Raw genomic sequence first — 17,249 nt, forward strand, 5'->3', positions numbered from 1 at the left:
TTTAAGGTTGTTGGCAACCTGGAGCCTCATTTGAACTTGCAGAATAACGTACGGACAACCCAGCCTGCCCTTGCATTTTAAACCTGACCCCTAAGCATGCTGGGATGTCATTTCGTTAATGGATCACGTTGACTGAATCGCACTGGATTGGGGTTAACTACATCTTAATATATTTCTCTCCGCGTCCGCAAATATGACAATTTACCGATGAACGGGACCGAAACCTCTGTTCCTACACGAGTGTAGCACCCCTGCATCGTGACAGCATTTCACAAATAAGCTTGGCCCGCTACGTGGCTGAATAAACGCTGAGGCCTTGGACACGGCAGCCATAATGGAATCAGCGGGCTGATGGGGTACGCCCTGGAGAATGCCGGCAGTCGGGACTCAGTCGGTCTGTCCCTCGCTCGTGTCCATGTATCGCTCCTTTGTTCACAGAAAAGCATTCGGGAAGTTCAGCAATCCCAAAATGAATGCACCGTTTCTTCTGCGAAGAAGAAAACCGAGAAAGTTGGACACGCTCGGAAGTCTGACATAATGCTTTAACTTTACTATGTTTAAGTCACAGGGGCTGTCAATAGAAACTGCTCAATGTTGCAGCCATGTTTTTTTTCAAGACTTTCTTCCTCGTCGTTGATCCATTTTGCGGACAGGCACACAGGGAAGAATATCTAGGTGCAGCTTTTGCATTGGTGTGGAGTAAACCGCTTCGTTGCCAAGGTGGGGGGCGTGGGGGAACCACCACTAGGGATTCTGGGGGCGGGCCGAGCGCCAGCGGCGGCGGAGACGTACCCACGCAGCGGGTTGACGGCGATGGCGTAAGGCTCCCCCGCGATGTCCGTCAGCAGGCGAGTGCAGCTGGTGCCCCCCAGGCGCCCCACGTTAATTGAGTAGCGCAGCCGGGTCCAGTGGGCCGTGTAATAGCTGAACCAGTGCATCCGCGAGTGATCCGTCCAGTACACGTTCCCCGTCACCCAGTCGGCCGACACGTCCCGCGGCCGCCGAAAGTCCGGACACTGCAAGGACCAATCAGAGGAGGAGGTCTACAGCTGGTCGGTAACATTGAGTTCCAACGGAAAACAATACAGTCGTTCTATTAGTTCATCCAAACAGCTCTCTCTTTTCCCATTCTTCATCTCTCTTTCACACACACACACACATCCAACCGACTCGCTTTCCCCGCAATCTTCTTTGAAGTCGCACCGCAACGTCTTTAGGGGGCAGTGATGTTTTTCTCGCTTCCCATCACTCAAACCGAACCAATTACTGTCACCGCTGGTGTGAAGCCCGCCGCCCTCCCTTGTGTGTCAGGGTGGCGGAGACACAGCAAGGTGCGGCGAGCTAAAGACTGCTGCACCTACAGCTCGTTTCACCCCTCTAATTCATGTGAAGTCTGAGATAATACAAATACAGCACTTCAAACTACTCCATCCAAAGAGTTACTCATAAATTCTTGGATATATTCATAGTCAGTTGCTTTTTAACCGTGACAGCTACATACCCCTCCATCCCCGACCGAAACAAAGAGCGGATTTATAAATTTAATCTTCGAGAACCCGACAGTGTAATATTACGCCACCAATTTACTGAACGGGCACAAGATAAATCGGGGCACAAGATAAATGCTTTTGCAGTTCCAAAGATAGCACCTTTATTTTGCCGTTTGATGAGATTTTATTTTGCTTTATTTTTTTCAAACACAAGAAACTCACCACCACTGATTTCCACTGCACTGCTATGGACTTAGCTCTTTAAACTTCTTAACCTCACTTTTTAAAAGTGATCTGAGAGCTGAGGAACTATTTCAGATTAAGCCTTGAGCCACCCTCGCCACGGGACATCACACCTATTGTTTTGCTGGAAGTTGCTCTAAGCAGGAAATGACACGTAGCCTCAGAGAAAATGATACCAACCGAGTGATCTAAACAGGTGATAATTGGCAATATGAACAATACACATCTAAATGTTGCACCCGAGGAAATAGATCAGACACTAATGTTAATGAATCCAATTCAATACTTAAAAATATTTTTATGCTTGTACCAAAATGATTTAAAAGTTATTTTCATCTCATAATTACTTTATTCCTTTGAAATTTGAGTGATAAAACTTTTAAAACTTCTGTCACAACAGGACCAGTAATGAAAATATGAAATTATGCCTTTAGCTTTTCAGGCTATTATTAAAATGAGAAAACCAGAGTCCCACTGAGAGCAGAGCAGCTGAAATATTAGTCACAGACACAGATGACAATATAGCACCCCATTAATATGCTGCACCCCCCCTCCCCAAACACACACAGCAGATTTATGAATTTAATCTCAAAGAGCCCAATATTATACCGCCCAATTAATTATGTCATATGCAACTCACAACTTCATTTGATTTGGAATTGAAGAAAACACACACACTCGTATTCATACTCATGCATGCACATTCAACTTAATATTGAGCTATATTGTATGGTCAAAAATAATTTAATACATTTTTTTTAGGGAAAATATTCTGTTTAACAAGTCATTTCTTTCCCAAAAATACATGCATTGCAATTATTCACACCCCAAATAATTAATTTAAATACATTTTTTGCATTAACATGACTCTTTTAAAAAAATCGTTAACTGACCCCAAAATGACTGTTTTGTAATGGCCACCTAAGTCTCTTGAACTTTGAAACTTGAACCAGATAAAAGATTTGTGGTTTGAATTGAAGAGCAGACCAAAGGATCGGAATGATAATGACTGGAGAAATGGTCAAAGATCCACCACTCCCCTCCAACCCCAAATATATTGCCCAATCTCAGAAAACACTATAGAAGAGGACTCAGTAGTGTTATCATTGTGAAGGGAGGGCATAGGGAGGGAGGGGCATAAATAATTGTAACATATTTTTACACAAAAACAAGTCCACGGGACATTTTATTAGTATAAAATAATACAATTTGTTGAGCATGCATTATAACTCATTGCCCGTACTGTTTTTAGTTTTTTAAAATACAGCCTTTTTTTTTGCTCATTTTTCATCAAGGGTGTGAATAATTTTGGAGTGAATAATTTCTTTCCATACATGCATGCAATATGCAATGTGTATGCTTAATGAATTGGTTCTATAAACAACCAAAGGTACAATTTTCACAATTAATTCAAAAGTTACTTTCCACCATTTTCCAGGGATACTTACGATGATTCCACTATTAGTTTTAGACTGACTTCTGTCTAGGATGTCTTTGTAAAAAATTCCACCGGGATTAAACTGGGTAGCCCAGATAAACTTGTTTTCATGAAACATAGCGTCCATTCCAACGATTCGGGCATTGTCCTCGATGCGAGCTAGTTGTGTGTGTCCGTGGTTCTGGTTAAATGGATACACAAGACCTCGGATTTCAGTGTCATTAGCTATGCAGATCACTTCATCTTCCGGTCCTGCCCGTTGAGTCATTAATATGCAAAAAAAACGAAATGTGTCTAAATTCCATTTGGGGTTTAAAAACAACAATTTTACAGAGTTTCAAAGACAAATCTTTTCATCAGATATCACCATTAACAATTCACATGTATTCTTAATTTCAATCACTTCATACAACTATATAAACATTGTCTATGAAACCAAACGTACACATACAACACACGTGCAACTAAAGCAGTCAAATGCAAGTTGCATCAGTTCAAAGTAATATAGACACACATAAACAGAAATTGATATTTACTTTTACAACATGCATTAATAAAAGTATTCCATTTGACAAATTGCTCTGAAGTACACAAAATGAAAGTGGTTAAAAATGAGAACTCAAAGGAGTCGGTGTAAGTGTGTGACACTGGTAAAAATGTAAAATTCAATTTTTCTAAAGTACGTTGGAGGGAATATTTTGTGGTTTTATTCATGAAAGCTATGTGTATATTTCTGCTGTCCTTTTAGGACACAAATATAACATCTAAAGAGATGTATTTAAGTACTTTCTTTTTTTGACATAATAAAAGTGTCTTGGATGACAAAAACATGTTGCAGCAAAAATACTGTCAATAATATAATTTAATATTTCTTTTCTTTTTATTGAATTCTTGAATTGAAACTGTAGGTTTCATCATAGTAGAATAAGTGGGTCTTGACATAAAGACCAAGTCCCCTACAGGGGACAAAAATGAATTGACAGGTCTTAGGAGGTTATCAGTTCAAACGTGAGATCAGGTACTTACATTCAGCAAATAAAAATGTATTTAAGTGTCAGCACTTACACAGAGCCTATATACTAGTGTTAAGCAGTATTTACAATGAGAAACGCAATAATGCAAACAATATAGCATGTCCTTACCTTTTGCTACACAACTGCCATTGATTTGTTTAAAATTCTTCTCACATGTGCACTTAAAAGATCCCTTAGTATTAGTGCAGTAGTGAGAACACATTCCAAACTGCAGACATTCATTTACTTCTGTAGGAGAAAAGAGAAAAAGGTTTCAGCAACATAAAACAGCAGGTTTATTGCCATGAATGTGCACGGGGAAAGTGTCTATAAACGTGTTTAAAATGCATAGTCTGACTTCGCAGCGTTCGTCTGTACAACGTACCCTTTGAACATCACAAGCCTGTCTGTGGAGAAATATTCTCAAGATCCCCTGAGCTCAGCATAAAATAAGTTCATACCTGTTCTAAAACTTCAGTGAGAGTGCACAGAAGACTTTCTTTTAGAATTGGACACTCAGTGCTGTTCAAATGTTACATCTCTGCCCTGCAATTATAGCGACAAGCTGAAAATGCCAACAGCACCAAACCAAGTATAAATATTAATATTAAGCACAGTTACGCAAAGGCAGGAAAGAGAATTCAGTCGAGTTTTTTGAAAAGTCAAGGACAGATTAATGTCAGACTCGACAACGCGGACATTCGTTCAAGGATTTAGTGACGTTAGCAGATGATTCTGTAAAATGAAACCACTGTCCTTTATTTGAAGCTCTAATTGTCATCCGGTTAGCCTTGGGTTTACAGATTAAGAGCATCTGAAACGTGGCTACATTGCATTCCAATAGTCAAATCCTTTAATTGTAGGTGTTTTAACACCATTTCACTTCCACTCAGTAATTCAGCAGTGTCAAATCTTTGACCCATTTGTGAATGAGAAACTACAACCAAGAGCTCAAATGTGTTTAATTCCCTCATAGTAATGAGTATTAGCATGTTAGAAAGGACAGATCTGATGTAACTGAAATAATTATAGCTCGTCCGCTAACTGTAAATTATGTGCACGCAGGCACATATGAAGTCTCATAATAATATGAACACTTTGCAACTGAAATAATAACCATGAATTAACTAAAAGCTTAATTAATGCCTTGATGAAACCATCAATTTGTATTCCCAGAGCTAAAATGGCTGTTTTGGTGGGTTGGGCTTCTTCAGAAGAAAAATGCTTAGAATAAAATAAGATAAATATTAGAGAGATCGTTAATTTGTATTTTGTCAAACACACTCACACACGCACAAACACACCATGTTTACCAAATAAGGAAAATGTCCCCAATTGGTTTCTAGGTTCCCTCTTCGTGGATTTGTAATGACACTTTGTCCACAGTTAGACAGGTATACGAATACACACATAAATGCACACACACACATACACACACATGCATGCATGCAAGTACACACACATACCCACACCCAAAACACACACATTTAAGTTGACATACATTTATATAAATTACAAACAAAATGTGCGCAATTTTTCTCATATAACACATATCATTGCTTTGTTCCAGCTTTGCATCCAGTCAAGAATGTGTTACAGATCACAGATGGTAAAATATGACAGCAGAGCAAAAAGAGAAAATATTTATGCATGTTTATGCAACTGCATTGTTGGCCAAGGTGCACAACATTCATCGATGGTCTATCAGATTTAATCAACACTAGTCTTTTCTCTGATCTACAAATGAATGTGAGTGCAACTTTTTTCTTCTCAAACACAGTTACACGCAATGATTGTTGATCAGTGGGAGAAAGAAAAAACTCTTGCATTTCATTCTGAGTTCCTTTTAAGGATAATGTTCACCAAATTCAGGCAAAAGAATATTAAGCACAAATGGTGTTACAGTCTGTAACAACCTAATAACTTTCACTGAATAAATTAAGAGCTCAACTTGCTGTAACTACCTTTGTTTCTCTGAAAGCCTGGAGAGAGACATCAGCGTCCGTCACCCCGTGAGAACACAACACCAGTGGCCAGTTCCCCAACAACCAAATAACTTTCACTGAATAAATGAAGAGCTCAACTTCCTGTAACTACCCTTGTTTCAGTGTTGATAGGGTGGCCATCAGTATCAGTGTATAAACCCTCATGCACACGTGGGAGAGAGCGGAAGTGTACGTTTGGGTCCAGGTAGAGGAGAATCCAGCGGCAGTGTTACTGTACCTGTGCACTGTCCGTTTGTCTGGTTTCTCTGAAAGCCCGGTTTGCACTGACAGACGGAACCCGTCCTCGTGTGGTTGCACACCGCGTCTTCTCCACACGGGTTTATCTTTCCTCTGCACACATCTTCAGTGAGGACTGGGAAGAGAAACACACACATTCACGGGACACAGGTTCTTTTTGACGTTGAATGGGATGCAGGAGGGCAACAGCATTCATCATGAAATATTTTGTATATACAGTCTGTCAGACATCTAATTCACCAACTAAGCGGGGGGTTGCAATTTCAGGTGTAAATTGTGTATCTGTGTGTGTGTGCGTCTGCGTGTGAGTGTGTGTGGCTTTTGGCAGTGTGACAGGCTGTTTTCTGAAAGGGTTTAGTAAAGGACTTGATGGCTTTTGGCAGTGTGACAGGCTATTTAAGGGTTTAGTAAAGGATTTGATGGCTTTTGGCCGTGTGACAGGCTATTTAAGGGTTTAGTAAAGGACTTGATGGCTTTTGGGTGTATGACAGGCTGTTTTCAGAAAGGGTTTAGTAAAGGGCTTGATGGCTTTTGGCAGTGTGTCAGGCTGTTTTCTGAAAGGGTTTAGTAAAGGGCTTGATGGCTTTTGGCAGTGTGTCAGGCTGTTTTCTGAAAGGGTTTAGTTATGGACTTGATGGCTTTTGGCAGTGTGACAGGCTGTTTAAGGGTTTAGTAAAGGATTTGATGGCTTTTGGCCGTGTGACAGGCTGTTTAAGGGTTTAGTAAAGGACCTGAGGGTTTGGGCAGTGTGACAGGATGTTTTCTGAAAGGGTTTAGTAAAGGACTTGATGGCTTTTGGCTGTGTCAGGCTGGTTTCTGAAAGGGTTACTCACAGGACTTGCAGTCCTGCTCGTCGGAGCCCCCGTCCCCGCAGTCATCAAAGAGATCGCACTGCAGCTGGCTGGGGATGCAGCGCTGGTCACTGCAGGTGAACTCTGCCTTCCCACAAGGCCTGGGTCTCCTGGACACGCCCACTAACACAGGCGAGAGAGACATCAGCGTCCGTCACCCCAAGAGATGACAACATCAGTGGCCAGTTCCCCAACAGGACCCAACATCAGTGGCCAGTTCCCCAACAGGACCCAACATCAGTGGCCAGTTCCCCAACAGGACACAACATCAGTGGCCAGTTCAACGCAGAAAACCATGGTCATTCAAGGAAGAAACAGTCACGATTTCTATGTATAATGCTGTTTCACTGGTCAGCCTTCCTGCTTTTAAAACCCCACAGAAATTTAATGATTTGAAATGATAACTCATTTTAAATACTATTTGTTTAACCACAGGTGGCCTAATACTTCTGGCCTGAATTAGGCCAACAGCTGTTCTTAAAAAAAAAAACTGTCAAGTAGAGAATAATTCTTAATAATGTATGAGTATTTATTGAATAACAAACCAAAGTGTAAACATTTTTTCTCCCATTTCTACCTACAACAACACAAAAAGATTAGTTTTACTTAAAAGCAACCTTGCACGTGGCTTTTCTCAAAATAGCCTCCTTTGGCTTTAATTACAATTAAACAAGTTATTGGAAGTCTATCCAATCATTTTGCAAAGAGGGAGGTGGAGGGGTGGGCAGGAGGTGGAGGGGTAATTAAATTGAGTGAAATCTTATCTACATTAAGTTTTATTAAAACCACAGGTAGCTTAATACCTTTAGCCTGTAGTGTGAGTAAAACAGGAATTAAAGTTACAAGAAATATGGCAAAGAAAGAGTTAGGTTTAAATGTGCAGAGCCAAGTAAACATATTTGTGGCAAGTTTATTCCCAGCGAGAAAGACGTATTCCTTTTCTTGATTTGGCTCTGTACTCCACAATTTTAGATTTGTAATCAAGCGATTCACATGTAGAACCGAAGTGGGGGACTAAGCATAAAAACTGCTGTAATTTCTACATGGTGAAACCAAAGTGTATAAAAAATACCCTTAAACAAATGCTGAGAATGTTTTGATTACAATTCTAAAATTATGGAGCACAGAGCCAAATCAAGACAAATATGTCTTTGTCCCAAACATTTTTGAGCTCACTGTGTATATAGATATATATAGTTGTTAGAGCAGCTGTTAAAGGTGTCAGGCACTATACTTTTCAACTTCAAAAATGAATAATTTGCAATTAAAGGTGTAAAGGCAAAAGATGGTAAAAAAAAATGAAGTGCATTTTCATACTTTACTGGCTTATGCTAATCACAGGTGAGCACACATCTGTGACAGACAGCCAAGCGTTCAGAGAGCTGAGAAGCCTGTCGCCTGCCTGAGGGAGCTGGGTGACAGCTCGCTGTGACTGGAATGGCTGCTGAGCGTTTCCTCTGCCGAGCGCCATTTTCTGAGGCTTACCCGCACTCGCTTTCCTGCGTTTGAGCCGCGCGGTGAACCCGCGTGCCAGTGTTCCCAAAGCTGTGCTAACTGAAGCTACTGCAGGCAGTGTGCACAGAGTCTTCTATTCCCAAGGCTGTGCCAACTGACAGTACTGCAGGTAGTGTGCACAGAGTCTTCTATTCCCAAGGCTGTGCTAACTGACAGTACTGCAGGCAGTGTGCGCAGAGTCTACTGTCCCCAAAGCTGTGCTAACTGACAGTACTGCAGGCAGTGTGCAAAGAGTCTTCTATTCCCAAGGCTGTGCTAACTTACAGTACTGCAGGCAGTGTGCACAGAGTCTGCTGCCCACAAAGCTGTGCTAACTGACAGTACTGCAGGCAGTGTGCACAGAGTCTGCTGCCCACAAAGCTGTGCTAACAGACAGTACTGCAGGCAGTGTTCTCACCGCAGTCCTCTTCGTCTGAGCCGTCGCCGCAGTTGTCCACACCGTTGCACACCTGCTCAGTACGCAGGCACACCCGGTTGTTCCGGCACCTGTGCGGTCTTGTGGCAGGACAGGCCAACTTTCCTGGGAGTTAGGAACCACACAGTCACTCCCTGATAACAACCTGAAATCACTTTCAGTCACAATAACTACCTTCGTAACTAATCAACGGCATTAGGTGTCTGCCAAAACAGAGGCTCTGTCTTAAAATATCGTGAGTGCAGTCTCCCTAGTCTACTGGTACTGAAACTCATACAACTTTGCAGAAAAGCAATCATCACTTTCTGATGTAATGCGTATGCTCATTCGCTCTGATTCACAAAAAGAAGTGAATATTTATTCAATCCCATTCCTGTATAAGAAATTAAAACAAATCAAAATCTCTAGAACATCTGCTGGTTTCAAGCATGTTATCCACAAAAGAAGGAGCAGGATAATAGGACCAACGGACTGTATATTAGTACCAATTATGGGAAAAATCACCTTTTCTTTAATTACTGTGTATTAGATCCACAGATTTATTCTGACATATTTTGCATCATACAGAATGCCTCTGAGATTATTATTGTTATTACCGAGATCAGAATTCTCATAATAAAGAATTAGTACCTTATTGCGATGAGTATAAAATCAAGCATAAAAACCCCACAACAGTGGAAACTGCTTTCAGATTCACTGAACGTGCTCTGATTTCAGGCTACAGAAAAGCCACATTGATCGAAGCTCTCACGCTGGCTGAGACTGAACACTAATGCTCACGCTGGCTGAGACTGAACACTAATGGTCATGCTGGCTGAGACTGAACACTAATGCTCACGCTGGCTGAGACTGAACACTAATGCTCACGCTGGCTGAGACTGAACACTAATGCTCACGCTGGCTGAGACTGAACACTAATACTCACACTGGCTGAGACTGAACACTAAAGCAATGTGAAGACAGGCTAAAGTGCTTTGCAGCTCTGAGAACCCGACACGGCCTCTCGTACCGCACATCTCGGGGTCTTCGTCGGAGTTGTCTCCACAGTCGTCCTCTCCATCGCACACCCAGACCAGCAGCTTACACAGGGTGTTGTTGCAAATGAACTCGTCCGCACGGCACGAGTATGCACCTGCAAACACACAAATCCACAGTGTTAATGAGTATGCACCTGCAACACACACAAATCCAGTGTGTTAATGAGTATGCGCCTGCAACACACACAAATCCACTGTGTTAATGAGTATGCGCCTGCAAACACACACAAATCCACAGTGTTAATGAGTATGCACCTGCAAACACACAAAGCCCCTGTGTTAATGAGTATGCAGCTACAAACACACAAGGCCACTGTGTTAATGAGTATGCACCTGCAAACACACAAGGCCACTGTGTTAATGAGTATGCACCTGCAAACACACAAGGCCACTGTGTTAATGAGTATGCACCTGCAAACACACAAAGCCCCTGTGTTAATGAGTATGCGCCTACAAACACACAAAGCCACGGTGTTCATGAGTATGCTCCTACAAACACACAAGGCCACTGTGTTCATGAGTATGCACCTACAAACACACAAAACCACAGTGTTAATGAGTATATTACATTACATAACATTTCTTTGGCAGACACCTTTATCCCAAAGCGACAAACAAGCGCATACTGAAGGTCATTGGAACAACTACAAAACACAGGTCCATCAGCCTACAAACAGTTACCTCTCATTCTCCTAATAAAGAATTATTATCTTATTGCGAAGAGCATAAAATCGAGCATTAAAACCCCAGATGTGCCTACAAACACATAAAGCCAATGTTAAAATAACGAACTAGATCACCCAATGATACTCAAACTCAAACAATCAAAAAAGACACCATAACAGAACAATATATCTGGGTCACCAAGAGAACACGATCAATAAAAAAAAGAAAATTGTAGAATGCAAAAAGGTGTTAAAAAAGGCTTGGACTTCAATGTGATGACAGCATAAACTTGGATATATTTTCTAAACCTGACTGCTGTGTCCTCAGAACCTGAGGTTTAACGTGACCTGTGTTTTAGCCTAAACCGAGTTTGTGTCTTGCTGAAATCCCCTAACCACCAGAAAAGGTCACTTTGACTGAGGTTTAGGTTAAACCTGCTGGTTTACATGTTGTAACTAAGGTTACTGCTTAGATCATGTTAAAATTTCAACATTTTAATATCTTTCACTGTGTACGTAATTATGTAGACAACTCAAATACAACTGTGAACCAAATGCAATATTGTGTAATTAAGTGTCATTAATAATTTTTAAAACCAGAGAGAGTTATTAATTAGGCCTAACAAACTGAATAGGTCTATTAGTAGAACCGTGTATGCGATACACAGTCTAGTTGGCTATTAGCCAATACACAGTGAAGTCTAGTGGGCTATTTGCCAATACAGCCTGAAGTCGAGTGGCCTATTGGCCAATACAGCCTGAAGTCTAGTGGCCTATTGGCCAATACAGCCTGAAGTCTAATGGCCTATTAGCCAATACAGCCTGAAGTCTAGTGGCCTATTGGCCAATACAGCCTGAAGTCTAGTGGCCTATTGGCCAATACAGCCTGAAGTCTAGTGGCCTATATGGAAAAAGGATCCATGTACTTGCTTTCCTTGGTATGAAAGCAAACAGTAACATTATATATTATAATGGTGTATAATTTCCTGGAACTGGTTTCTCTTGACATGTCCTCAAACAGACATGTCCTTATGTCCTTATAGTATCAAGGACATTCTTTATTTTTCATTAGGAATGGGAGCTCCATTCTGACCAATGCCCCTACACCCCCCAAAAACAGCTCAAGTTCAAGCAAATGTCTCCAAATTCATTGGACGATGCTTCATCCTACAGCAAGACAATGACCCCAAATATACTGCTAGAGCAACAAAAGAGCTTTTCAAAGTTAAAAACCCAAAAATTCTTCAACAATTCCAGTTGAACATCAGTTTCATATCCTGAAGAGAAAACTTAAGGCAACTAGCCCCCAAAACAAGCAAAAGCTGAAGAAGCCTGCAGTACAGGTCTGGCAGAGCACCACCAGAGAACATACTCAGCATCTGATAATGTCTATGGGTCACAGATTTCAAGCAGTCATCGCATGCAAAGGATATGTGACAAAGTACAACTTTCATTTACATAACACTAATACGTCCAAAACATTATGAAGACCTGAAATGAGGGGACCATCAATAAAAAGTGCTGTAATGTCATCATGGTAAAAACAACATGTATTGAAATACCCATGAATAAAAATCAGAGAATCTGCACTTTAACTGCATACAAATTGTTCTGATTACAAATCTAAAATTGTAGACTACACACTCAAATCAATAAAAAAATGTGTGATTTTCCAGAACAGTATAGAAGCTCAAAACTGGTTTAAAATTAATCGGCCCAACATATTGGCACTGTTATTTTCTTAGGCTATATTGGCACTATCAGACAGTAATCACTATGTTTCCTTCCAGTACTTGCCAGTATAAATTTATCTGATGCAATTCTTGGGCTGGATAGCCACAAATGAAATTTATGTTCAGTACAAACTGTAAATATGGTTATGGCGAGTTCCTTATAAATTTTCGGAAAGGATTATTATCTTTTGCTCCGGCTTAAATTACAAAAAGTTTTAGCCCATAGTTCCTGAGATTCTGAGGCACACTTTTGTACCTGCAGAGCAATCGTTTGCAGTTTTATTTCTCAGCACCAGGAATATGAATGCCTGTTCTATGCAAGCTTTCATAGCTCTTATAATAAATATTCTATTGCTGCCATGGTTACTCTATTGGTTCAGACTTAGGCACTTTAAGGCTATTAGGAAATTTTCTCATTCATAAAGCACTATGGCCCGGATTTAATTAACACTTGGGTCCAAAAAAAATATATATATATGTGAAATAATAATCAAACTTTTGGAAAAAAATATGAGTAGACTTTAATTCGTTTTTCCTTGGTGCACCATAACAGGTACGTGGGAAAGCAATCCACTCTACCCTGTAGGACACCGCACTTCTAGTGCTGAAGTGCTATTCTGTGTTAGCATATCTCAGCTGGATAAGTGAATCAATGAAATTATCAAACTTTATTTATGTCACAATTAGTGCATAAGATGCAATTCCTAAGTGCTTAATTTAAAATCAGAATAAAATGCAAGATATAAAGCAGGTAAGTATGCATGTACAATGTTACAGCTCAGAGTACAGCCCATGGGACAGACGGAGTCTAAAACATGTCCGGCAAGCACTTTAAACATTTACAGACCAATAAATGGATCGTAAAATCAATTCTGAAACTTACAGGTAACCAGGGCAGGGCCTTTCATACATGCGTGGCTGAGTTTTGTGTAAATTGGAGTTTACCAATGGCTTTGTTGGGTAGACCAAAAAGAAGGGCGTTACAGTAATCAAGCCTGCTAAAGATAAAAGCCTGCATTAATCATCCTGAGAGATAAACAGCTGTACTCTATCAATATTTTTTAAGTGATAAAAAGCTGATTTTGTTATATTCCTGATGTCAGCAAAAAAAAACTGAGATTAGAGTCCAGGATGACCCTGAGATTTTTTTTGCCTGGTGCCTCAAACTAAATGCCAAACTAATTTAGTCCTCAGCTTCTGTCTCTGAGCCTTCGCTCCAATGACTAGCACTTCTCTTGTCAGGATGGAGCTGGAGAAAGTTTTGAGCCTTCCGGTCCTGGAGAACATCAATGGGGCTTGTGTCATCGAGACTCAGCAATGCAGAGTTGGGTGTCATCAGGGTAACAGTGAAAACTTATGGCCTGTCCCCTGATGACACTGTCAAGGGGAATGATAATATCCACAAGTTTCTGTGGCATTGTAAAGCATGCAATGCTGACCTTAGACTATATTTTAAGCGAATTCACCGTCTTCCAAGACAGTAAAATACCGCCAGTCTTACCTCAGTTGGCGGGCATCCCCGTCATGACACGCGGTTAGTTTCAGATGGTTACACTCTCAGTCAAAGCCTTCATAATAGTCTTTTTCTTGTCTTGACTGTTCCAACAGGATCAAACATGTTTAATACTATCGTAAGTGCGATGTCTTTGTCTGACCTCAGCGTACTGGCAATGACGAGGCTGCAGCAGCAAACATGGCGATGCTGACCGAAAAGCGTCTTCTTGTTTCAGCCCAGACCACTGCGCACACACAAGTGTGGCGGTGGCCGAAAGCTGTCGCTGCAGCTCCGTAGCTCATTTCGCATACACAGTGCTGTCTCCCTCCCTTCCTTCGTCGTGTGAGATTCCGACAGGAAGAGGAGAGCTGAGATTTAAAAAATAAATCTCCAAAGGAATCCTCTTTGAGTCTTACAATGTGTGAAGCTGTATGATTCCCAGTCTTTGCAGAATTGCGCCTCTGAGACTAAAAAAACCCATGACTGATGACAGATTGTTCTTAAACGTGAGAGTATGTCAGACTGTAGTCAAGAGGTCTTCTAACGCCATGGTTACCAAACACCAGTCCATAGACCAGCGCCAGTCCCAAGCAGTTACAGTTAGGCATTATATTACATTACAGGCATTTAGCAGACAGTTTTATCCAGAGAATCGAACCTGTGACCTTTAGCGTACAAGACCAGCTCCTTACCCATTATACTACTCTGGCGCCCCGGGAGTCATAATGAAATGCATGATGTTGTTGCCCTTAGAATGTGTGGCGGTCCCTAAGATTTGAGACTCAGATTTGGCCAGTCCACAGGCTGAAAAAGTTTTGGAACCACTGTTCTAATGCACGGGAGGGATAAAGCAATAATACAGCACAATAATATTGAATAATAACAATAAATTTAGCCTCTACGTTACACTTAAACATCGCAAAGGCTAATATAACAAGCAGAGCACAATCAGGCTTCTACTTTTCTGATGTGTCCAATTCAATGAACAGCCTAGGGTCAGTAGTGGGTCACCCACAGGAAAGCACGGGCTATTGGCCTGGATTCAGTCACCTGGTCTCCTTGCAAAACAGCGTTCAAATAAAAAAAAAACGCGTACCGTGGCTGCAGTTCTCCTCGTCGCTGTGGTCCACGCAGTCCTGAACATCGTCACAGCGCCAGCGCAGCGGGATGCAGTGCGCGCGGTTCCGACACAGGAACTGGTCCTCCCCACACTCCCTAACACAGTCCACCTGCGCATGTGTACACAAAACACTGTGTAAGGGGATCATTCTCTAACACAGCCCACCTGCGCATGGGTACACAATACACTGTGTAAGGGGATCATTCTCTAACACAGTCCACCTGTGCATACGTACACACAGCAATGTGTAAGGGGGGCATTCTCTAACCCAGTCCACCTGTGTATATGCAGCACTGTGGGGGAAAAGGAATTTCCCAGGGAATGGAGATTAGAGACAACCAATTCCCACAAAGGTGTGTGCGTGTGTGTGTGTGTGTGTGTGTGCGCGCGTGTCTCTCAAGGGGACAAAATGTGCACAACGTGAATAATTGCTTAATTATGAGGTCTCTGTTCTTTAAATAGTTTCAAAATGCAATGAATAAGGAAATAAGGCATAATTAAACGCTAAAGTGTGCAATTGACATTGAAAGGAGATTATGATTTTAAATGAAGTGCATTTATCACCACTGCACTAAAAAAAAAAAAAAAAACATAAAAGAGGACACCTAAGTAACAAGCTTATTCATGTAGCCATTGATGGAATGTTTCAAAGATTATAGCTAAAGATCTTTTGATCGTGGATTTTATTTGGTTGTTAAGCTTGGTTCTTGATTTTTCTGTTAGGAATCTGGGTTTCTGCTTTCTCGCTATCCAGAAACAATAACTCTTTGGATGGCATTCAGGCAAAGAACTTAAGTCCTTAACTGGAGTCCTGAACTTTTAATTTACTTTAGTGCTACATTTTTTATCTTCAGTTTCTACACTTTACCACAAAGTTTATTCAAGAAAAAATTTCATTAAAATTCTGCAAAAGAATGAAAAAAGAAAAAGTTATGCATCCTCTTCGCCACCTCATTTTGAGGCGATATTCTGCAACAGCAAAGCTATTCTCCATGTCCATGGCTACGAGGCTCTTAAAAGAAAAATTCCAGGCTAAAATACTTTGACAATTTATAATATGTATAATTCACATATTGGCGATGTAAAATGCATCCCATGTCCTATTTTCAAGTTTTTGGAGTATATCACTTTTCCGCAGCTAAACTCAGGTTCTGTAGATGAAGTGACGTCACATGGTGATTGAGCCAAAGCAGGCACAGTGCAGTTTAATATGAGACTGTCTCTCTCTATTGCACCAACTGTAAGAATCAGATATTCATTTCTGACCCATAGGGACAACAAGTCAGGGGTTTTGCCTTGAATCCCTGCTAATGAAACGCTTTCTGCAGTAATCCCATAGACAGAAATCCATCATTTATCAGTGTTAATCGCAGTGGTCATCCACAGTTAAGTAAAGCTGAGAATTGGAGCAGATTTTCACGGAGCAGAAGGATGAGCGCGTGGCGCTGACCTCGTCGGACCCGTCCTGGCAGTCGACCCGCCCGTCACACCTGAGGCCCGCCAGCACGCAGCCTCCGCCCGCGCAGTCGTACTCATTTAGGGAGCAGGAAGGGGCGACTGCAGCAGGGATTTCAACAGAACACAGCTTCAGCACATACTCAGCTTCAGTATATACACAGAACACAGCTACAGCATATACACAGCTTCAGTATATACACAGAACACAGCTACAGCATATACACAGCTTCAGTACATTAACAGAACACAGCTTCATATATCAACAGAACACAGCCTCAGAATATCAACAGAACACAGCTTCAGCATATCAACAGAACACAGCTTCAGCATATCAACAGAACACAGCTTCAGCATATCAACAGAACACAGCCTCAGAATATCAACAGAACACAGCTTCAGCATACACACAGCTTCAGTATATCAACAGAACACAGTTTCCCACAATCAAAATATCTGGATGAGAATTCCAATTTCTGTCGGACATGTGCCCATCTCAAATCCTGCATTGGTCCTTACGAAGGCTCTAAAATGTA

At 41.3% G+C, this 17,249-nt stretch overlaps 1 protein-coding gene across 1 annotated transcript in view; it reads right to left on the reverse strand.

The window, feature by feature from the left end:
* Nucleotides 1-17,249, reverse strand: part of LOC135241237 (low-density lipoprotein receptor-related protein 1B-like) — a 457,371-nt gene that overhangs the window by 40,856 nt on the left and 399,266 nt on the right. Inside the window, exons 71-79 of the mRNA XM_064311460.1 lie at nt 16,709-16,815; nt 15,235-15,367; nt 10,218-10,340; nt 9,191-9,313; nt 7,261-7,401; nt 6,408-6,542; nt 4,314-4,433; nt 3,182-3,423; nt 793-1,016 (exon numbers count right to left, since the gene is read on the reverse strand). Of these exons, the coding sequence (XP_064167530.1) occupies nt 793-1,016; nt 3,182-3,423; nt 4,314-4,433; nt 6,408-6,542; nt 7,261-7,401; nt 9,191-9,313; nt 10,218-10,340; nt 15,235-15,367; nt 16,709-16,815 (1,348 nt within the window). The remainder of the gene's footprint in view (nt 1-792; nt 1,017-3,181; nt 3,424-4,313; nt 4,434-6,407; nt 6,543-7,260; nt 7,402-9,190; nt 9,314-10,217; nt 10,341-15,234; nt 15,368-16,708; nt 16,816-17,249) is intronic.

This window comes from Anguilla rostrata, chromosome 15 (genome assembly GCF_018555375.3).
Source record: "Anguilla rostrata isolate EN2019 chromosome 15, ASM1855537v3, whole genome shotgun sequence".
Lineage (NCBI taxonomy): Eukaryota > Metazoa > Chordata > Actinopteri > Anguilliformes > Anguillidae > Anguilla > Anguilla rostrata.